The 19,677-nt window shown below is 43.6% G+C and overlaps 1 protein-coding gene across 2 annotated transcripts in view; it reads right to left on the reverse strand.

Moving 5' to 3' along the window:
• The window catches only part of CACNA1S (calcium voltage-gated channel subunit alpha1 S), a 92,122-nt gene extending 72,813 nt beyond the window's left edge, over positions 1 to 19,309 (reverse strand). For both annotated transcript variants that reach the window (XM_084852905.1, XM_084852906.1), the window contains exons 1-4: positions 19,108 to 19,309; positions 10,191 to 10,296; positions 2,825 to 2,964; positions 176 to 309 (exon numbers count right to left, since the gene is read on the reverse strand). In XM_084852905.1, coding sequence (XP_084709031.1) covers positions 176 to 309; positions 2,825 to 2,964; positions 10,191 to 10,296; positions 19,108 to 19,271 — 544 coding nt within the window. In that variant the 5' untranslated portion in view covers positions 19,272 to 19,309. The remainder of the gene's footprint in view (positions 1 to 175; positions 310 to 2,824; positions 2,965 to 10,190; positions 10,297 to 19,107) is intronic.
• Between the last annotated feature and the right edge of the window lie 368 nt (positions 19,310 to 19,677).

Raw genomic sequence — 19,677 nt, forward strand, 5'->3', positions numbered from 1 at the left:
TTGTAATCTACTTGCATTTTTTCTTTTCTTCAAACAGCTCCATGTAACAACAACATCATGCATTTGTATTTATTTCTCTGATCATCTCTCGATCAAAAGGCTTATGTGCCCCATCAGCTCAGCAATAGCCTTTTACATGTATCCAGTTATCAACCCCTAAGAAAATTTTACCCACTTGGTACTCCTGACACCAGGCGTAAGGGCCGCAGCACTCGAAATGCTCTCAGAGCTTTCACATCAAAGCCACCCTGCCCGCTAAGAAGTGCTTTGTCCATTAAGCTGATTCTCTCCAGGACCACTGTAAAGACTCTACAAAGGAAATGGTGCGCAAAAAGGGGCAGGTGGGAACAACAGAGAAGTAGCAAGAGGCAAATAAAGGACTAAAACAAAGGCATGCCACCTTCCCACTGTATCCCCCAGAGGAAATGGAGCTTGGCTTCTAGGGCTTCCTCAGGGCCCGTGTACATATTGTCGCTGTTATGTGGGAGCTGCTTTAAATTACTCCATACAGATTAACCAAATTGTAATCGCATCTCATCCAGCAAGAAAGTTTTGTGATCAAATGGCTAAAAGGGCCTGATTTTGCCCAGTGAGATGCTGCATGACAACAGCTCACCACGTGGTATCTACCCCCATGTGCAGGTTGAGTGATTTAATGTGTCCTCCATGTGGCAATGACTATATAGGAGAAAGGATGACAGACAAGATAAGACTCCCTCCCATCCCAGCCCAGGTAACTGGTTCCTTCCCAGATACCTGAACCTTGGGAGCAGATTCAAAGTAGATGGGTGGGCCTTAAGATTGTCACTAGCACAGATTGTTCTAGATTGTTCTGTGTTGCTGACAGTCTTAAGGTGATTCACAAACAGAAGCCCTACTTATTTTCTCCACACATGGAGAACAGAGAAATATTGGTGTGAACTACGCATCAGATGGCATTTCTAGGACACCAGCTGCACCTTTTTCCGTTGCTGTGAACACAAGAATAGCTGTAGCTGCCTCCACAAGGGTTCACACTAATTTTTCTCCAGGAAGCCACATTTATGATCACATGGAGAAAATAGGGACTGATTTGCACTTCATGCAGCAGATGTGTATACTCTGGTGTTTGCCACAAACACAAAATGTGAAATGGAGACATATCTCTTCAAGCATTCGGGAATATAATAGGCCGCAGCTCCCTGACATGTGTTTACATGCACACGTCTTTCCTCCACACTTCATGATGTTCATCGCAGCAAACCCAGTATACATGCAGGAGACACAACTGCTACATAATGGGCCAGTTCACATGATCAAATAAGTAATGGTGGGCTGTGGAATGTGCCGGCGGCCATTATGAATATTCAAGCCATGGCCACAGCTTGTTGTGTCCTCCAAACCTGAGTGGTGGGGGTTGTGCCCATGGCCTCTTCTAGGGTTATGGGAGGGTTGTTTAACCCTTGCAGAAACCTGGCCGCCTGGGTTTGGATGACATGACAAGCTGCGGCTGCAGCTTTAGTATTCAAAGAACCTTCTGTGATCGTGTAAACCGGGTCATTGTATCAATTGACTTTAAGTGGGGCTCATATTTATTTATTTTATTTATTTACAAAATTTATATACCTCTCCACATCAGAAGATTTCAGAGCAGTGAACAACAAAGGTAAAAGAATCAAACACCAGGTTAAAACAGTTAAAACATTTGTTTTTTAAGACAAATTCTAATAAGGTCAAATTTAATAAACTGCAACTGGTCACACAAGGAAGGCCTCTCGAAATAACAATATCTTCAGGAGGTGCCGGAAGGAACACAACGTTGGCACCTGCCTGACCTCCAAAGGCAAGGAATTCCACAGGAAGGGGGCCACCACACTAAAGGCTCTTTTCCTGGTGGACTCCAACCAGACCACGGGTCCATGTGGAACCACCGGGAACATGCCCTCTGATGACCTCAGTGACCAGGCAAGTTGGTAAAGAAGGGGGCACTCTCTCAGGTATCCTGGTCCCAAGTTGTTTAGGGCTTTGTACGCTAGTATGCGTGAAGCAGCCCCAGCAAGGCTACAAACATCCTTCAAAATAAGGGAATTAAAAAGTTTGCTATTTCTATCTGTGTACATGCATTTATTTTAATGCGCTTTGTACTCTAAGTTCAAAATCAAACAACAAAAACCTGCAAACAAGCCAGTGCTACAAACAGCCAACCTGCAATGCTGAGTATGTGCAGAGGGGATATCTGGGGGATAAAGTGCCCATTCTCCCTATCTTTACATGTTGATCATACAGTGATCATACCTCTCTATTCAGAAGTGAACCCCATTGAGTTCAATGCGTCTTACTCCCAGGTAAGTACGTACAAGATGGCAGCCTTCAGGTAGAGAGCCAGTGTGGTGTAGTGGCAAGAGTGCTGGACTAGGAGCTGGGAGATCTGGGTTCTAGTCCCCACTCGGCCATGGAAGCTCACTGGGTGACTTTGGGCCAGTCACAGACTCTCAGCCCAACCCACCTCACAGGGTTGTTGTTGTGAGGATAAAATGGAGAGGAGGATGATAATGTAAGCCGCCTTGGGTTCCTTGCAAGAGGAAAAAAGGCGGGGTATAAATGCAATAAAATAAAATAAATAAATAAATTAAAGGTGCAATCCTATGTATGTTTAGACAGAAACAAGTCCTACAACTCCGAGCATTCCCCATGCTGACTAGAAAATGCTGGGAGTTGCAGGACTTTTTCTGCCTAAATATGCATAGGATTGCACCTCAACATTATTTTCAAGGAAATTTAGACATTTTCTTCCAGAAACTACCCACTCCATCACACCCAGAGAAAAATAAAACAGTTCCTTTACCCCAAAAAGACTATTGTAAAATCCAGCACATTCCAACCATTTCGGAGGTAGGCATCTGGATGGAATAGAAATCCATAGGCAATTATCTTTAGCATTGCCTCGATGGCAAATATTATAAGGAAGAAGTATTCTAGCTTCTCCTGAAAGACACAGAAGGGAAAGATATGGCAACGTTAGTGATAGTCTCAGTCAGATCCCCAAATTGCATAAAAATGTTGTTGAAAAATCCAAAGTCATATGAGTTGCTCTTCTAAAGATTACTGGCCACCACCAATTCTTTTGGCATTTAAAATGTCCAAATGTCTTAAGGGAACTTCTAGATTCTTTGCCTAAGGCTCAGTTTACACACTATTTTCTGTTACTTTTGCCATGTCATGTGAGTATAAGCACACGGATTTCAGCCACAACTATGCACTATTAAGTACATTTCAGAACTCATGGAAATTCTGCTGCTAAAAGCCATAACTGCCTAGTTGTTGCTTGAGTCACAGCATCACTAGAACCATTCAGAGGACACCTTTCATGCCTACCACTAGATCCTTCCCATTCTCCTAGCAATGAATTTTTCCTCTTCTATAACTTGGTTCCTATTATATTATATAGGAAAATTCAGTGTCTAACTAGCCTTCCCCATGGGAAAACAAGCAGAGACAACCCCAAATGCAATTGCATTTACAGTCAACAGACTTTTATAAATCAACAAAAGCAGCATTTGGACTTTACACTAAACCATAGTTTAGCATGATGAAAATGAGCCTAGGGCCAGATCTACACCTCATGTCATATTGATATGATCCCATCATGGTAACGCTATATCTCTCTTGCGCTTTTATAGCGCGTACAATGACATCTGTTGCAGTATTTTAGATAATATGGAATAAAAAGCAGGAAATAACACTAGAAAAGCAGTATATGGAATGTGTAATGTGCCCGAACAGTTACCAGTGCACTTCAATACCAATAAAATGTGCTAGTGTAGATCTAGCCAAAGTGAGTCTGCAACTTGCACACTCATCACCCCCACCCTCACCCCCAACTCTCTTCTTCTGGCACAGCTGTGAAGAGGAGTTCAGAAGCTTTCACTTCCAGTTTCCCTTAATCACAGCTTGAGCCATGTTGTCTAGATTGTCCAGTGGTTAATGTTAACTATGGTTTGTTTAAAACAAGCCAACTTCAAACCATGGGTTTTGAAGCTGGCTTGTTTTAAACAAACCATGGTTAACATTAACTACAGTTTAGGGTTCGGATGACATGCTAAACTGTGGATAAGGAAAAGCAAAAGCTTCTAAACTCCTTGAGGGAGTGTAGCCCAAGGCTCATTCATATCATGTTAAACTATGATTTAGTGTGACCTCTGAACACAACCAAAGGGTCTTGCGCTACCATAAAGATGAACAGATTTATTGTAACATAAGCTTTTAGGGACTAGATAAGATTGTGGAGTTTATTCAACAAATTCCTTATTGATCTAATTTAATTAATGTGCTGTCACATCATACAATGTCATTCCAGTTACAGAGCCAATCATATAAGGGTGCAGTTGCATATATGCATGGTAACCAGTTATACACAACAATATACATGTAGTATATCATTAGAGCGTAAATCCAATCAGCAATGATACTGTGGTTATACATCAACCTTAAATTAAAGTTGAGTACAAGAGACTGTCCTTTCTGAACTGTGAAAGGCATTATACTTTACTGTCCAAAATTAATCTAGTCAAGCAGGCAGTCTTGTTATGAAACATAAGAACAGCAAACATTAAATATAAATCTACACTAATTATTCAAAGTATAGGCCTGGGCTGGCCTTTCAGTCAAACTACCTAAATGCATAATCTAGGTCAGTGGTCCTCAAACTGGGGTCTGCAGGCTCCATTCAGGCAGTCTGAAGAAAGGTTGCAGAACAGTCAAGGGATATTTGTACTTGGCTCTGCACTTGACTGCTTTTTTTCCCTGACAATGGAGATTGAGGCTGTTTCAACCAGGGCTGGATCATCAAACAAGCTAACAAGGTCCTGGCCTAAGGCCACTGATTTCAATAATATGGTGTTGGTGAAGTCTGCTCATTTTCCCAAAAACATTTCCCAGTTAAAGAGGCCCTTCTTAAAGGACTCATGATTTTCATAATACATGAGTGGTTTTGACAATGATGCTGGCGCTGAAATATTTTTTCAATTAAATTAATTTCATGGCAAAGGTTTTTAAAAAAAACAAATCACACTACATATGTTAATCAACTCATCATTGCAATTATGTCAGTGTTTTCACCCACTAACATTTTGTGAATGGCAACTGTTAAAGTAATTATCACTGTCTGTACTTTCTGCATTTAAGTTCCCTCTGACAACACAGTTTACATCTCCCCACGAGCATGTGATATAAATCTGCCAGTTAAGTCTTCATGCATCCAATAAGGTGGACAGTGCCCACAAAAATTTATGCCAGAATAAATTTGTTAGTCTTTAAGGTGCCACAAGACATTTTGTGTGTGCTTTTAAATCAACTATGAGTTTTGTAGAACAAAAAAAAATATTATTAAGTAGTCTGCTCAACAACTCTCAAGTGATTTGTGGAGGGTGAGAGTTTGAAAATTGCTGCTCTAGGATATTAGAAATGTACACATTGCGATTTAGGTCAGAGGCCATACTAGGGTCAGCAACTTGACTTCCTGCAAAACTACTGGCTGAGGACTTGGCATGTAACAACCAACTATTAATTAATTAATTAATTAACCCATGGTTGGTCAGGGATTCTCCCCACTTGCTGCTTCCACTTTGCATTCATTTTAGCAAACAACCCAGGAAAGTCCCCATTCCTGAGTTGTTCGCTGCAACATCTGAACGTGGAACTCTGGATTGTTGAGGAGGAAACAACCCAGAATTTTAACCCAACAACAAAAGATGGGTTAAAACTCTGGATTCTTTCCCCTTCAACAACCCACAGTACCGGGATTGGATGTTGCGGCAAACAACCCAGAAATGCTCCATTGCTGCTGAACGTGGATGCAACGTGGTGTCAGGGTGGAAACTGAGTCGATAGAACCCCAGAGCAGTTCTGATTCTGAGGAGGATCAGCAATCCATGGGAGAGGAGCCAGCTCATCCCTCACAGGCACAGCAGCTGGCAGAGATTCCTCCTGCCAGCATTCCTGAGATAGATAGTGACCCTGGCAGTGAGAGAGTGCGGGAGGGGGGCTTGCTAGATGCTCGACACAGACGCAGGGAGCGATGAGCGATGGAGGGCGTGGAAAGGAGGCATAGCACCCATTTGGCGTGCAAGCAACGGTCAGGTCCAGTGGACCCAAGGGAAAGAGGGAGGATCTCTCCGTAGCCCAGAAATTCAGGGTCTTCAAGTGATTCTCCTTCAAACGGGGACCAACTCCTACCCGGAGCATAGGCTACTCTGCTGTTCATTGCTTAGTCGCTGGTGATAGCATCTAAAAGAGTCATTAAGTTGTAAAAGGATTAAAGCCTTGAAAAGAATCCTTTCATCTGTGTCTTGAGTTGTCTATTGGAGTGTACTGAAAGAGGCCAGTAGGGCACTCCTGAAACGCGGATACAAAGCAGAAGCAGCAAGCTGGAGGCAGTGCATTCATTTGCTCTGGTGTGGCCCTGATAATCCATGAGTTATCATTACGTGCAAACAAGGCCAAGGTGTTAAACCAGTGGAGGCTGGTGGCTTCAATGTCAGTGGGGTGGTGAATCTGCTCCAGGTTTCAGTCAGAACTCTAAAGGAACTATCCAGAATTCTGACTGGTTCTGACTGAAACCCAGGGCAGCTTCACCGCCCCGCTGACATCAGAGCCACCAGCCTCCACTGCCTTAAACCAGACATACCAGATCAGTTGCTAGGCCAAAGCCTCCCTGATAAGCACTACTGTGTGGCTAGTAACGAGGCTAGTAATTTGGTCCCCCCTCACCCCACCCACCCACAACTCCCAGGCTGGATGCTCATCTGTGAGGCTACCTTTTGAGAATAAGGGCTCCAGCCTTTATAACAGTACACAAATAGAACCACCATATTCAAATTATCCATGGAAAGGGGGTGGTCCTTGCCGACATTGCCCATGTATCCAAGTGGGAGATTAATAACAGAATACGAAAAAGTATTAATATCCTGCGAAAGGCAGAAGTCATGCAAATCATCCTTAAAGAAAAAGTGCCAGTTAAGGAGATTTTTTAATTTCATTTATTACATTTCTATACCGCCCAATAGCCAAAGCACTCTGGGCACAAAGGTTAAAAATCATTAAAAATACATTATCATTAATGTAAAAACCATTTACATACTAATATATAAACAGATAGCACACACACATACACATGTATCTAAAACATTTAAACAACCAGCAATAACAACAATCCAAGACCTGACTGAAACCTCATCATATGCCACCAAATGGCTGAAAGATGAGAAAGGTCTTATCCTAGCACTGAAAAAATAACAATGTTGGCACCAGGCAGACCTCATCGGGGAGATAGTTCCATAATTGGAGGCCTTCTCCCTTTTTACCGCCTTCCAGGCCTCCCTCAGAAGAGGCACCTGGAAGAGGGCCTTAGATAATGAATGCAGATAAATGGAGATAAATATCAGAGTGGTCTAGAATATACAGTTGTGTTTTTCAAAATGATTTTGTTGTTTATTTAGTTATTTGTTTTTAGTGTGAAACAGAGGGAACAGAACTGCACATGCTAAAGAAACTCTTTCCATGCTCGACATCACAGCTACTTTAAGACCTGCTTCCTTTATTACATTCTATATGAGATGGATCTACACTGACAGACTTTACTCATCAGGAATTTTTATGTGTGTGGATGCAGACGTTCCAGACATACATTCTATATAGGGTTGCCTAGAAAAACAATTATAGCCTACCCTGTTCCATTCTCTCTCCTGCCCGCCTACCATTTTCTGGTTCTTTGCCCAAAAGTTGAGGTGGGAAAGCCAACATTTTCCTTCTCATTTTTTCCCTTAGACCTTAAGACTTTGCATATTTTAGAGGTAATACAGCTTGGCTCCATCTCTAAGCATCTCTTTTGCTTGGGCTTTCAAATGGATAAACTCTGAGGAAGTAATACTAATTTGGCTTTGTGTTTTTGTAGAGCAACCAGTGGACTCTTGCCTTTAGAGCCCCCTGCTCTAGCACTACGTTGAACCAGCTTGCATTCCTGCCAGTACTTTGTGGCCTGGGAGACATAGTCTAAAAAGGGCAAAGAGAGCCAGAAGCACTGCTGAAGCAAAGAGGCCATTGACTAGCTTTAAGCCTAGTCCATTCTCGGCTGCTTAGTGCTGCAGCTGAATCAACAGACAGCATGGCCACCTTTGGCTGTCACACAGCTTAGAATAGTTCCTGCGGCTGTATTTTCTTCCCACCTCCCCCACCCACCTGCCCCAGTTCCCATCAGAGGCTGCTGTTGCCTTCTTTCCTCTTACAGCTGCAACTGTCCGTCACCCTAAACTCCCTTCAGGATTGCCAGGGCCTCATCCCTGTCAGGCTTTGCATGTTTCAGAATGAAGCAGACTAACTTTAGAGGTGTTTGTCTTAATTTATATATTTTGCACTCATTCCCAGTCAAATGTACTTTAAGTTGTCCTTAAATTATAAATGTGCCTAGTTCCAGTGCTTGCATGACAGGGAACGGAGAGGTTGTTATCCTTTCCTGATGGTTCCCTTATAGTGACTGTGTGTGTGTGGGGGGGGGGGGCTGGGGAGAGACATGATTTGGCTGAAATTGGGGGCACTCAAGGTTTAGGCTTGTGGATTTCATTATGTGCTTCCCCCCAATATTAGGTGGTTCTTCCATTGTCTTCTCCAGTTTGAGATGGCATCCTGAATAACTAGAACTGCTACATGCCATTCAGCACAATGTTTCTTTAAGAGCTTTCTTGACTCAGTGCTCCCAGTAACTCAGTGGGTCTTAATTTGGCCCTCCTGGCTGAGTTACTGGGATGACTGTCAGCATGCATCTTGGATTGGTCTCCTGTGCCTTTAATAGCTGGCATAGCATGGGGAAGTTGGACAGATGCAGCATTGCTGGTCATCAGAGCAGTCTGTTCAACACTTCCCCCCTGCCTCAGAACTTTTAAAGAAACAGTAGCCGTATGCTAGATAGCATATAGAACCTCCTGTTATTTAGAAAGCTATCCCACGCATGGAAAGAGAGTGTTAGCCAGAATACCTGGAGAGTTCGCCCAGAAGGGGCTGAATTATTTGGGCATCTCTACACCAGCCTAAAATCCTGCATTTAAAACGGGGCTTTCTGCTTCCATTTTAAATGCAGGATCACAATGACTCCCTTTTTCATGTGCTTCCTCTTCCCTCACCCCCTTCCCCCCCTTCTCCCCATATCTGAGTCTTCCATGATCTTTCATTGATCTCGCTCCTCTTCTTGCCACTTTTCCTCTTTTCACGGAAGAAACAGAAGCGGAACACAATGGGGTAATTTGATAGCTCACTATCTGCGATCTATTTAAAAATGGAAGAAAGGGTATTTAATGCAGGAGACGCTTTGAATGATCACAGCATCATGTAAAGAGCCCGCAAACTTCTGTGAAGGAGCATCTCAATCGCAGGATAAAAGCTCAGTGTGAAGGAGCAGTACTGAGGAAGGATGCAGGTATACCCAACCACGAAAGGAATGCCTGGCACCAACATTGTACTCTTTTCAGTGCCAGATTAAAACCTTTTTATTCACCCAGGCATTTTAAATTTCAGTGGGTTTTTTTTTTTAAGCTGGTTGCAGTAGCTTTTATATCTCTGTTTTATTGCATTGGTGTTTAGATTTTATCGATTAGATACAATTCTGTCATTTGGCTGATGGAACTGCTTCCGTCAGTGGAACCAGGAGGGGTACAATTCCCACTCCCTCCTGCAGCCCCTGTGCACTCTCAAAATCTGCTCCGGAGGGCTGGGAAGCTTTGCAGAGCAGATGTCTGGGCAGCACCAAGGGCTGCAGGGGAGAGGAGAGAGGGAGAAATTCCTGTTGTGCTAGCGGACTTCTGGTAGTGTGATGTTGGATTTAACCCCATAAGTTTTTATTGTACTGAATTGTTGGTTTTTATGTACGCCTCCTCCAAATCCTCTTTGGGATTAAGGTGCAGTCTATATTTGTTCTAAATAAATAAAATTGATCCAAATGTATATCTGCCCACCAGGTAATTCAAACGTTTGAGATTTCACATGTTAAAGCACAGGGGCTGGGATCAGCCTTCCTAATGCTACTTTGATGAACTTCCAGCAATTATTATAAAGCTACCTTGGAGCATCAGTCACTGTAAGTAAGCAGCTGCATGAGTTGAGGGTTACTTTGGTAAGCACTCCAACAAAAGGGGGGGGGGACAAGAAAGACAGGAATTTCTTACCAGTCTAGAATTCACTTTGTTGGTGTCATCTTCAGACATGGGCAGGTAGACAGCCAGTGCTATACAATTGGCAAAGATGGTTAGAAGGATGATGGTTTCGAAGGGCCTGAGGATGCTTGTTAAAGAAAAGCCGATTATACCTTAATATTTGTGGCATGAGCCAGAATAGTTAAAAAAAACATTTAAAGGGCATGTGTGTTAATAAGAAATGCTACTTAATGAGCATTCTGGAACAGGCGATCTCATACTAGAAGACAGAGGCAGAGAATACAAAGAATATGATGCTTCCAGATACTATCGCCCTGCCTCATTCACAGTTTTACAAGGGATGCAGAAGTCCTTGTCTTCCACTCATAACCCTCCCATGTTTTCCCACTGCCTCTTCCATCTTTTTCCTTGATGCAGAAAATCCATGAAGAAGAAAAAGATGGAATAGCTGCACAATGCCTTCTAACTGATAGCGCTAGGATCCTCCCCATCTGGAAGAATCCTATAATTATCTCTATAATGCTGTTTTACGACACAGTCCTATTGGGATGGCCATAAGCCTCTGCACTCGGAAGCTTATGGTCATCCAATGCAGAGCGGGAAGAGTGGCGGAGGCGATCTTCACCTCCACACTCCTCCCGCTCCGCATTTTGGCTAGATGGCGCCCGCCTAGCTAGGGCTCTGGGGAGCAGAAGAGAAGGAGGCTGGGGACGCCTGGGGATATGGTGTAAGTCAGCCACCCCCGCCCTCTCCCCATCCACCAGCATGCCCCCTTTCCCTCCTCTCTGAGGTAGCTTTTGTGACCTTGGAGAGGCAGCTAGCACAGTACTCTCCACACTGGCTGCAAGGGGGAGAGGGAGCTCAGACTCCTGGGTCTGAGGGCTGTCTTTGAACTCGGATCCAGGAATCTGAACTATCCTATGGGCCCCCAGACTCTGTCTAGGGGCCATAGGATTGCTCCCTCCATCATTAAAACATTTTGCATTAAAAAAAATCTTCTTTTCGTGCTTAAGCAATCTCTAAAATGACACATCATCACCATGTCCCAGTGAACAACTCTTACCCCTGAGATCTCTGGGCATGCAGTTATCCATTGTGACACTGGGATAAGATGCATTAGTAAGGCAACACTCTGTAAGGGTACTTTCTTGGCTCTACCAAAAGCATCACTGAGCCATGAGAGACTAATTTCTGGCTGCTGCAACACAGTTTACAAGATGCCCAGAGAGCTGGGGGCATGTGAGGTTCTTTAAGACGTAACTTTATGCAAAAGGTCTCTCTCTCTCTCTCTCTCTCTCTCTCTCACACACACACACACACACACACACACACACACTGCCCTGCTCCTTGTTTGTAATGATATATCTCTTGACCTTCACAATGATGAACGTTGTTTCTTCCCACATCTCACCCCAAAGAACCCACTCAGTCCTTTCACTCTCAAAAAGTTCTTATCTTGTCCAAGCCTGCTGTACATTCTATGCATATGATAAAGCAAGCACAAAATGATAGTTAATGAAACAAACCCAGACTTCAGTGCCATCAATGAGAGTGGAATGTGAGACTTGATGGTTGAAATGGAACAACAAGTAGTTATTGGAGGAGATTGATCTGAGCTTCTTTAAAGTGTTACTGGGCATAATGTAATATAAATAGGGCAACAGCCTTTACTGGGCATTATTTATTCACCTTTGTCAGTAAAAGAGTACGTAAACTAGGGAAGTGCAAACTCTCAAGGGGAATTCTGCCCCAAAATTTGTTTACTTTTCTAGAGCCATGGATTCTATAGAAAGCCTTGTCAAACTCTGTCTGCTGCCATTTGTGCTGATATTACTTTCTCTCTTTAAGAGAGACATGGGTCCAAGAAGCTCTTGTGCATTTGCACTTTGATCGCATTCATGTTATTATTTGTATTTATTAGATATTTATAAAACTAGTCCCCTGGGCATTTTACCATAATTATATGTCACTGTATTATGGTTTCTGTAGTCCAGTGTTTGTGCTGACCTTTGTTTTTAAGTAAATAAAGGCACAATCCTATGCGGGTTTAGAGAGAAAGAAGTCCTAAAAGGTCCCAGCACATGCAGCTTTAAAGGCACAATCCTATGTATGTTTAGACAGAGTAATGTTGAGTGAAGGAGCAGTGGGGGAGGGGAAGAGTTGCTGCTTAACTTTCTCCACTAGTTGCTTTTGTAGGCAAAAACACCCCCCCAAGCTGCTTCCTCACCCTTTGGTGTGTGTTTACTACAAACATGAATCTGAAAGCTCCACAGGAAGAAGCAGCTTAGGGAGTGATTTTGAATGAAAAAAATGGTTGACAAAGGAATGGTTAAACAGCCCTTTCTCCTCACAATGTCTTCATTCAAAATGATAGCCTCTCGAGTTTGCTTTTCAATTAAATATATACATAGCTACATTCTGTGTGCACTGTGTTTTCTGTGGGGGGGGAAGGGGTTGGTCCTCTGAATTAAGTATGCATACAGGAGAAATTCTGAGGATGCTATGATATTCAAAATGCTGTGATGCAACCATGTGGGCAGCTGAAATCCAGAAGTAACATGTCAGTCAACTGACCTCCAGGAACCTAGCACAACTCAGTCATGTGGGTTTTACAGAAGCATTGTGGGTAATCTTCAGGTGTGGTCAGGCAGCAGGGCTGGATAAGGGTATAAAAAGGGTGACATACCTGTATGATAACTATCTTAAGCCAGAAGGGAGTGACAACATCTGCCTCATAAGGAAAGAAGTGAAGCTTTGTTACAAGAAGCTCCCTGAAGCAAGTGCCACACCTGCAATGAGTTTTGTTCAGCCAGTCTTCCTTTCTCTGTTGCTTGCTTTCACCCATTAACTCTGGCAGGAATGACACAGCTATGCAGTGAAGACCACACATCTCCTCCTCCGTGACACATAGTAAAGCAAAATTGTGATGCGACATCATCATTTTGTGAGTTTCCATTGGTTGGACTGCCACTTGTAAAGGTACAGAAACTCATAAAATGAATACATCACATGCTTTGCTCTATCAAATATTACAAGAGAGGAAAAGAGACAGCCATCCATCAGCTATTAAGGCTGCAATCCTATTTGCATTTACCTGATAGTAGCTCCTTGGGAGGAAAGCTATGACACACCAAGACAGCATAGTAAGAAGCAGAGACATCACCTTGCCGACAAAGGTCCGTCTAATCAAAGCTATGGTTTTCCCAGTAGCAACGTATGGCTGTGAGAGCTGGACTATACGGAAGGCTGAGTGCCGAAGAATTGATGCTTTCAAACTGTGGTGCTGGAGAAGACTCTTACGAGTCCCCTGGACTGCAAGGAGGTCAAACCAGTCCATACTAAAGAAAATCAACCCTGAGTGGTCATTGGAAGGACAGATACTGAAGCTGAAGCTCAAATATTTTGGCCCCCTAATGCCAAGAGAAAACTCTCTGGAAAAGACCCTGATGCTGGGAAGGATTGAAGGCAAAAGGAGAAGGGGACGGCAGAGGATGAGATGGCTAGATAGCATCACTGATGCAATGAATATGGACTTGAGCACGCTCCGGGAGAGAGCGCAGGACAGGAAGGCCTGGCGTGCTATGGTCCATGGGGTCACGAAGAGTCGGACACGACTGAACAACGAACAAGGCCCATAAAACACACTGCGGCTTCCTTCTGAAGTATATGCATATAGGATCGTGCTGTAAGTGTATTTGTTCTACATTTGGCACAGACAAGGAGGTGGTAGATGCTTTACCTAAAAAGCGTATATGTTTTAGATAACTATATATTCATAACCAATGATGGGGCTTTGTGCATTAACTACTACTACTATGTCAGCAACTATTTTGATTTGGAAGAATCAAGGGACCTTTGGCTAGCATATGTGCAAAGACGTAGGAAGATGCCTTATAATGAGTCAGACCATGGGTCCATCTAGCCCAGTGTTGTCGACACTGACTGGCAGTGGCTCTCCAGGGTTATAGGCAGGATTCTTTCCTAGCCCTACCTGGAGATGCTGGGGATTGAAGTTGGGACTTTCTGTATGCACAGCAGGTGCTCCACCACTGAGCCATGGCCCCTTCCCAAGCTACGGCCCCTCCCCAAAGTTCATGCACTGAAGTATAGGTTAAGGAAACACAGTCACTCTTTCATGACATGCGCTATGTTTTGATAGCTGAAAAGGCTGTTATTCCATTGGGAATACCAGGAAATAGAAGGCAGTCAACCACCCATGGAAGACAGAAGCGCTGATGTTCCAAAGGTCTCTGAAAACATTTGATGATCAGATAAAAGGAAAGCAGTTGCAAAGAAAGGAAGTGATTAGTGAAGGCAAGAGGGAGGAAAGAGAAAGAGGCAAACCCTAGAAAGAAGGATCCACTATGTATTGCTAGGAATGAACCGGTAGATCACTTTATATTTTTAGGGTTCATAATCTGGAGTATATGTTAATCTTATGTTCTGAGGGTGGCTGCTTTACAGTTCTGTTCAAAGGGTTCAGCATCATACAAAATGGTGCTTAGAGAAAGGAAGAGAAATAGAAATTGAGAAAAAGAGGTACACTTCTGTTGCATTAAGCCAGGGGTAGGCAACCTTTTTTCTGTTGAGGGAATTACCCATTCCCTTATGGGTAATCTGTCAGGGGCTGCGTATTGGCAGTGGGCAGAGCCAAAATCAACAATGGGCAGGGCCAGATCCAAAAGTGGGTGAGTCACCCCTTTTCTCTTCCATCTCCTTTCCGGCTCTTTCTGTGATCCCCCTTCCCTCCCTCCCTCCCTCTCCTTCTTTCTGCCACTTCTCTCTTGCTCTCTCTCCCCTTCCCCCTCTTCCTTCCTGTGGGCTGCTAAGAAAGGGACAGGTTTTGTCAGAGGTCTGAAATGATTGCATGCAGAGGGCTTTTGAAATTAGCCTGAGGGCCACAGGTTGCTCACACCTGCATTAAGTGAACAAATGGTTCGTAAGAAGGAATGAGCCAAAAAAGGGAGCCACTTCTGTACCTTATCAGAGCAATGGTTAAAAGTTAACTACAAAAATAGAGATTTCCATGCAACCCAAAATAACAGCCAGTGGTGGTATAGTGGTTAGGGTGTTGGACTGGGACTTGGGAAACCTGAGTCCCAGTCCCCACTTGGCCATGAAGCTCACTGGGTGACTTTGGGCCAGCCACTGGTTCTCAGCCTAATCTACCTCACGAGGTTGTTATGAGCATAAAATGAAGAGGAGGAGGACCGTGTTAGCCTCCTTGGGTTCCTTGTAAGAGGAAAAAAGGCAGGATACAAATGTAATAATAAATAAATATTTTCCCATTAAAAAGTCTTCAGTTTATATATTTGAGTCCAATATACCCCATTCCCCAAATACTGAAATGTTCAGAATTTCAGTAAACAGCAGCAAAACTATGAGATCCATTTCAGGGGATGCTGTGCCCACCAAATGGGTAGAGATAACAAGTGAGCTGTAATATTAGATACCAAATTCGGTACAAACCAGTTGCCAGTCTGCATAATGAAAAACAGATATCATACCCATCAAGATGAGGGCTAAGTTAGGAAAGGAGATGTGTGAAAGCAAAGAGCAGCTGTGATAACAGGAGAAATGGGGGTAGGTAGGAGTGTGTGTGTGTGTGTGTGTGTGTGTGGTACGGGTGTAGAGATCTGTCCATATTGGTTTCTCTCATTTTCTCATTTTTCCAATCTTTACTTTGGCTCATACCAAACATTAATTGTTTTTAAAGTTCACATGAAAATTCATACAAATTTTTGTGCACATTCCTCCTAATGTTTTGTAAGCAATTTTGTCTAACATATGTATTTTTTGCAAGTCATTTTCCTCATATAGTACATTTTAGCACTATTTTCCCTAATATGCACATTTTTGCATGCATTTTTTTGGTAGGAACATTCCAAAATTCAGAGAATAAATAAGGTGAGTTTCTGTTCATGTATTGATTAGAAAGTGTTAAAGAATGAATACCTCTCGCATCTCTAAGGTGTCGTGGGTGGGTGAGTGGGTGCACACATGCGTGCGAGACACACTCACTGAGCCATTCCAGGCAGCTCAGAGCATCTTCCTGCACTGGCTTTCCCACTACCTTGATCAAGCTCTCAAACTGTAGACCCCATTGTAAAAAGTCTCCAAATCAGTGTCCCATTAACTACAACATACTTCATACTTTAGGTACCACTAAACAGGACTTACTCAGCATTTATATAGCACTTCTGAAATGTTCAAAGTACTTCAAATTCATTATCTAGGCAATTCTTATAACAGCCTTGTTTTTGATAGATCGGTATTCTTATCCCCCTGCTTAGAGATGGTGGCCGACACTGAGAGGCAGTGGCTTCCCTAGTGAGTTCATGACAGAGGTGAGATATGAATCTGACATTTCCTAGTTCACAGATCAATCTCTTACTTCTTGCACTCTAAGTACTACAGTCTAATTTCTCTCCCCTACAGATTCATCTGTTGCTGTACCCTAACTGGTCAGATTCCCTCCTCCGGGCTAGTCATTGTGAGCCTAAGATTAACATATTCCTTCAAGGGAAGAACTGAAACAATTCCCCAGTCTCCTCCTGCACACCATGCCTGAGAGATGGCATCACTTAGAATTAGTTTCCTTGGTGTTCAAATTACAAGGGAACTTAAACACAAGCCTCCTTACTACTTCCAATGGCATGCTATCCTTTTATCCAAAAGGATACAGTTCCATTTTCGTTCTTATGTCCATCATTTAACCAATATTGGTACTTTTGCCCCATTGCCATTTGCTCCATCCTAAACAGACTACTGAATTTGTATTATAATTAGTGCTGTGCTGAAAATTTCTCCCACATTTTTTTTCAACCATTCTCATTCGATTTGATAGAAGAGAAACTGCTTCCGAAAGAAATTCAATGGTGAAGAAATTTCGGGGAAATTCTCATGGGTTGGATTTGGGGTTCTTGGGCTTACCTTACTTAGGAGGTGGCCAAGGATTGAGCACAAGGGTCCTGTCTTTCATTGTACAATAAACATTGAGGCAACCTGTAGCTGCCTCAGCTTCCTTCACTTCAATTAAAGCCCAGTTTAAGGCACCATGAAGTGATTCCTCCCATAGCACCTTTTCAGATTAGGAGGTGCAGGCAGCCTAGGAGAGTAGCAGTGATTAGGTAAACTCAGAAATGCCACAAAAAAGAATTATAAAACACCCTGAGAATGAGGCAGAACAATGGAAGCCTCTTTCATGAGAGGAGAAAACTTTCAAGAAACTGGAGGACAGATTTTGGCTCAGCACTAACTCTACCTCTTGCCCTCAGCTAGATACAACGCTGCACCCTCTTCTACACACACATACCTGCATTGTGGTGAATACAAAATGCGGACCATTCTGCCAACACGGCTGATGCTGCTGCAGTATAAAAAACCCAAACCCCCTCATGAAAAAAGAAAGAAGCTGTGCTGCAAGCCCTACCAATGGGGAGCCCTACCTGTGAGAAACTGTTGAGAATTCCTCCTCCCCCTGGAGAAATTCAGTGAAATTGTCCCCCCAATTTCTCTGCCCACAAATAAGATGGAGAATTTTGAGAGAACATTTGTGCACAACTCTAATTATATGTGACCCCAGAATGACACTTTCTCTGACTCCGATGATCATTTGTTTTATACCATTAACTTTAGCATGGACTCCTAAGGCTTAAAGCAAGGGGTGCAGAACCTCAGGCCTGAGGGCCAAATCCGGCCCTCCTGGTGTCCCAATCCTCTGGAATTCTCTAGGTGACCATGCACCCTTTAGTCCAACCACTGATCATTTGGCAGTTTCTCAGTTTTAGTTTTGTTACTGTTCTAAAAGGTTGAAATGCTTATTACTAAGGCTCAGTTATTGGTGGTAACAGCTTTAGGCCAAATATCCTGGTATATTGTATTTTTTGGCCCTGCCCCCTTTGCTTTCAGCCCCACCCACCACATGAATGCAGCCCTCAAGCTTCTCCAAAATGGAATTTGGCCCTTGGGCTGAAAGAGGTTCAACACCCCTGGCTTAAAGGGCTAAAAAGCCCATCTAATCCAAATCTCCAACCTACAGCAAGATTCTCCAGCATCAGCCCAGATACGCTTCCAGCTACTAATCCACACTGACTGTACAGGTTATAAGCAGAGAGCAAGAGAGAATAAGAAACCACACTGGAAGATGTCTATGCCATTCAAGAAATAGTTTGGCAAAACAATTCAGATGAATCAAGCGAGTCAAGTTATACACTGTCAGAGTAGGTTTTTAAAAAATAAATCCTCATGCAGTTGATAGCCAAACTGACTTGGGGAAAATTATTTCCTGACATCAAACATGGTAATCACTGAGATCCTGAGAAGCAAAAGTAATCCATCCAGCAGCCTCAGAGAGAGAAAAAAAGTATTGCTCTTTTAACAGAGGGCCATCCTGTTTGACATTAATTGACTCCGTTCATTACAGCCTCAAAGATACAAGATCGGGGGAGAGGGTGCTGTTCCTGAACACAATATACTTCAATTCAGGAGCCAGATGAAATAATAATCTCTATTGTACCCAGCTCTATTTTGAAATCTATTCTTTGCATTCATGACTGTTCTAGAGAAATTGTTTATATACACTCCCAGATTCACATCCACCTACAGTTCAGTCTAGGGTCAACACAATGCTTTTCTCTCAAGTTCTTCCCTGCCCCCACCCCACCCCTGTGCCCCTTATCCATGACAGCGATAAATGCCAAGATCAGTTGCTTTCCAGCACCTCTGGGGAACATAAAAGCATCTGCTATGTAGAGCTTAGGCTTTCACAAGAGAGTTTCATTGTTAACACATCTTGCCCAGCCCTTCCTCTTTGCCTTTGCTTCCTCCAGGTATCAGCTGTCTACATACAGCTGCTGGGCTCACCAGACCATGCACAAGTCAGCCTAGAGGCCACCTCCACAATCCCCCCGCCCCCCCGCAAGGATACTTCCATTCCACAATAGCGATGCAAGCCTTGCGCACTGGGTTCTGGAGGGTGAGGCAGAGCAGAGAACGGGGAGGCCTGGGGGGAAGTTCCAATGTTGCTTTCTTTGCCTTTTCCTTCTGTTGCTTTTTCTTCTGGCTATCATCCTGGGCAGAAGTGGGCTCCATGATCTCTCTCTCTCCACTAGTTGCCTACTCCAGATGAGCTTGCCTCACCCCCTCTTCCTCCTCCTCCTCCTCCTCTTCGCCCCACAGCCAAGCCCCCTTCCCCAGCCCAAGGGTGACTGAAGCCCCCTCTGGATCTCCTTTCTGCTGAGCCAATCTTCTTAGTGTAGTGTGGGCTGCGGGGCTGGAAATTGCACTCCCACAGACACAAATACACCGAGCACGAGTTTATAATTAGCCATCAGCCTGGCTCCCAGGGCTGTCAGATTTCCTGAGACAGCAAAAGGGCCCCAGCAGCTGTTCCTTCTTCATATTCAACTCATGGCCATTTTTGAGCTACCAATCCAGGTCAGGGGAAAGGATGTGGGTGCGGAAGGTGGGCTTCACACATCAACACCAGAGAAGAAAA

This window comes from Heloderma suspectum, chromosome 4 (genome assembly GCF_057233095.1).
Source record: "Heloderma suspectum isolate Gila_16-S chromosome 4, 16-S_ref, whole genome shotgun sequence".
NCBI lineage: Eukaryota > Metazoa > Chordata > Lepidosauria > Squamata > Helodermatidae > Heloderma > Heloderma suspectum.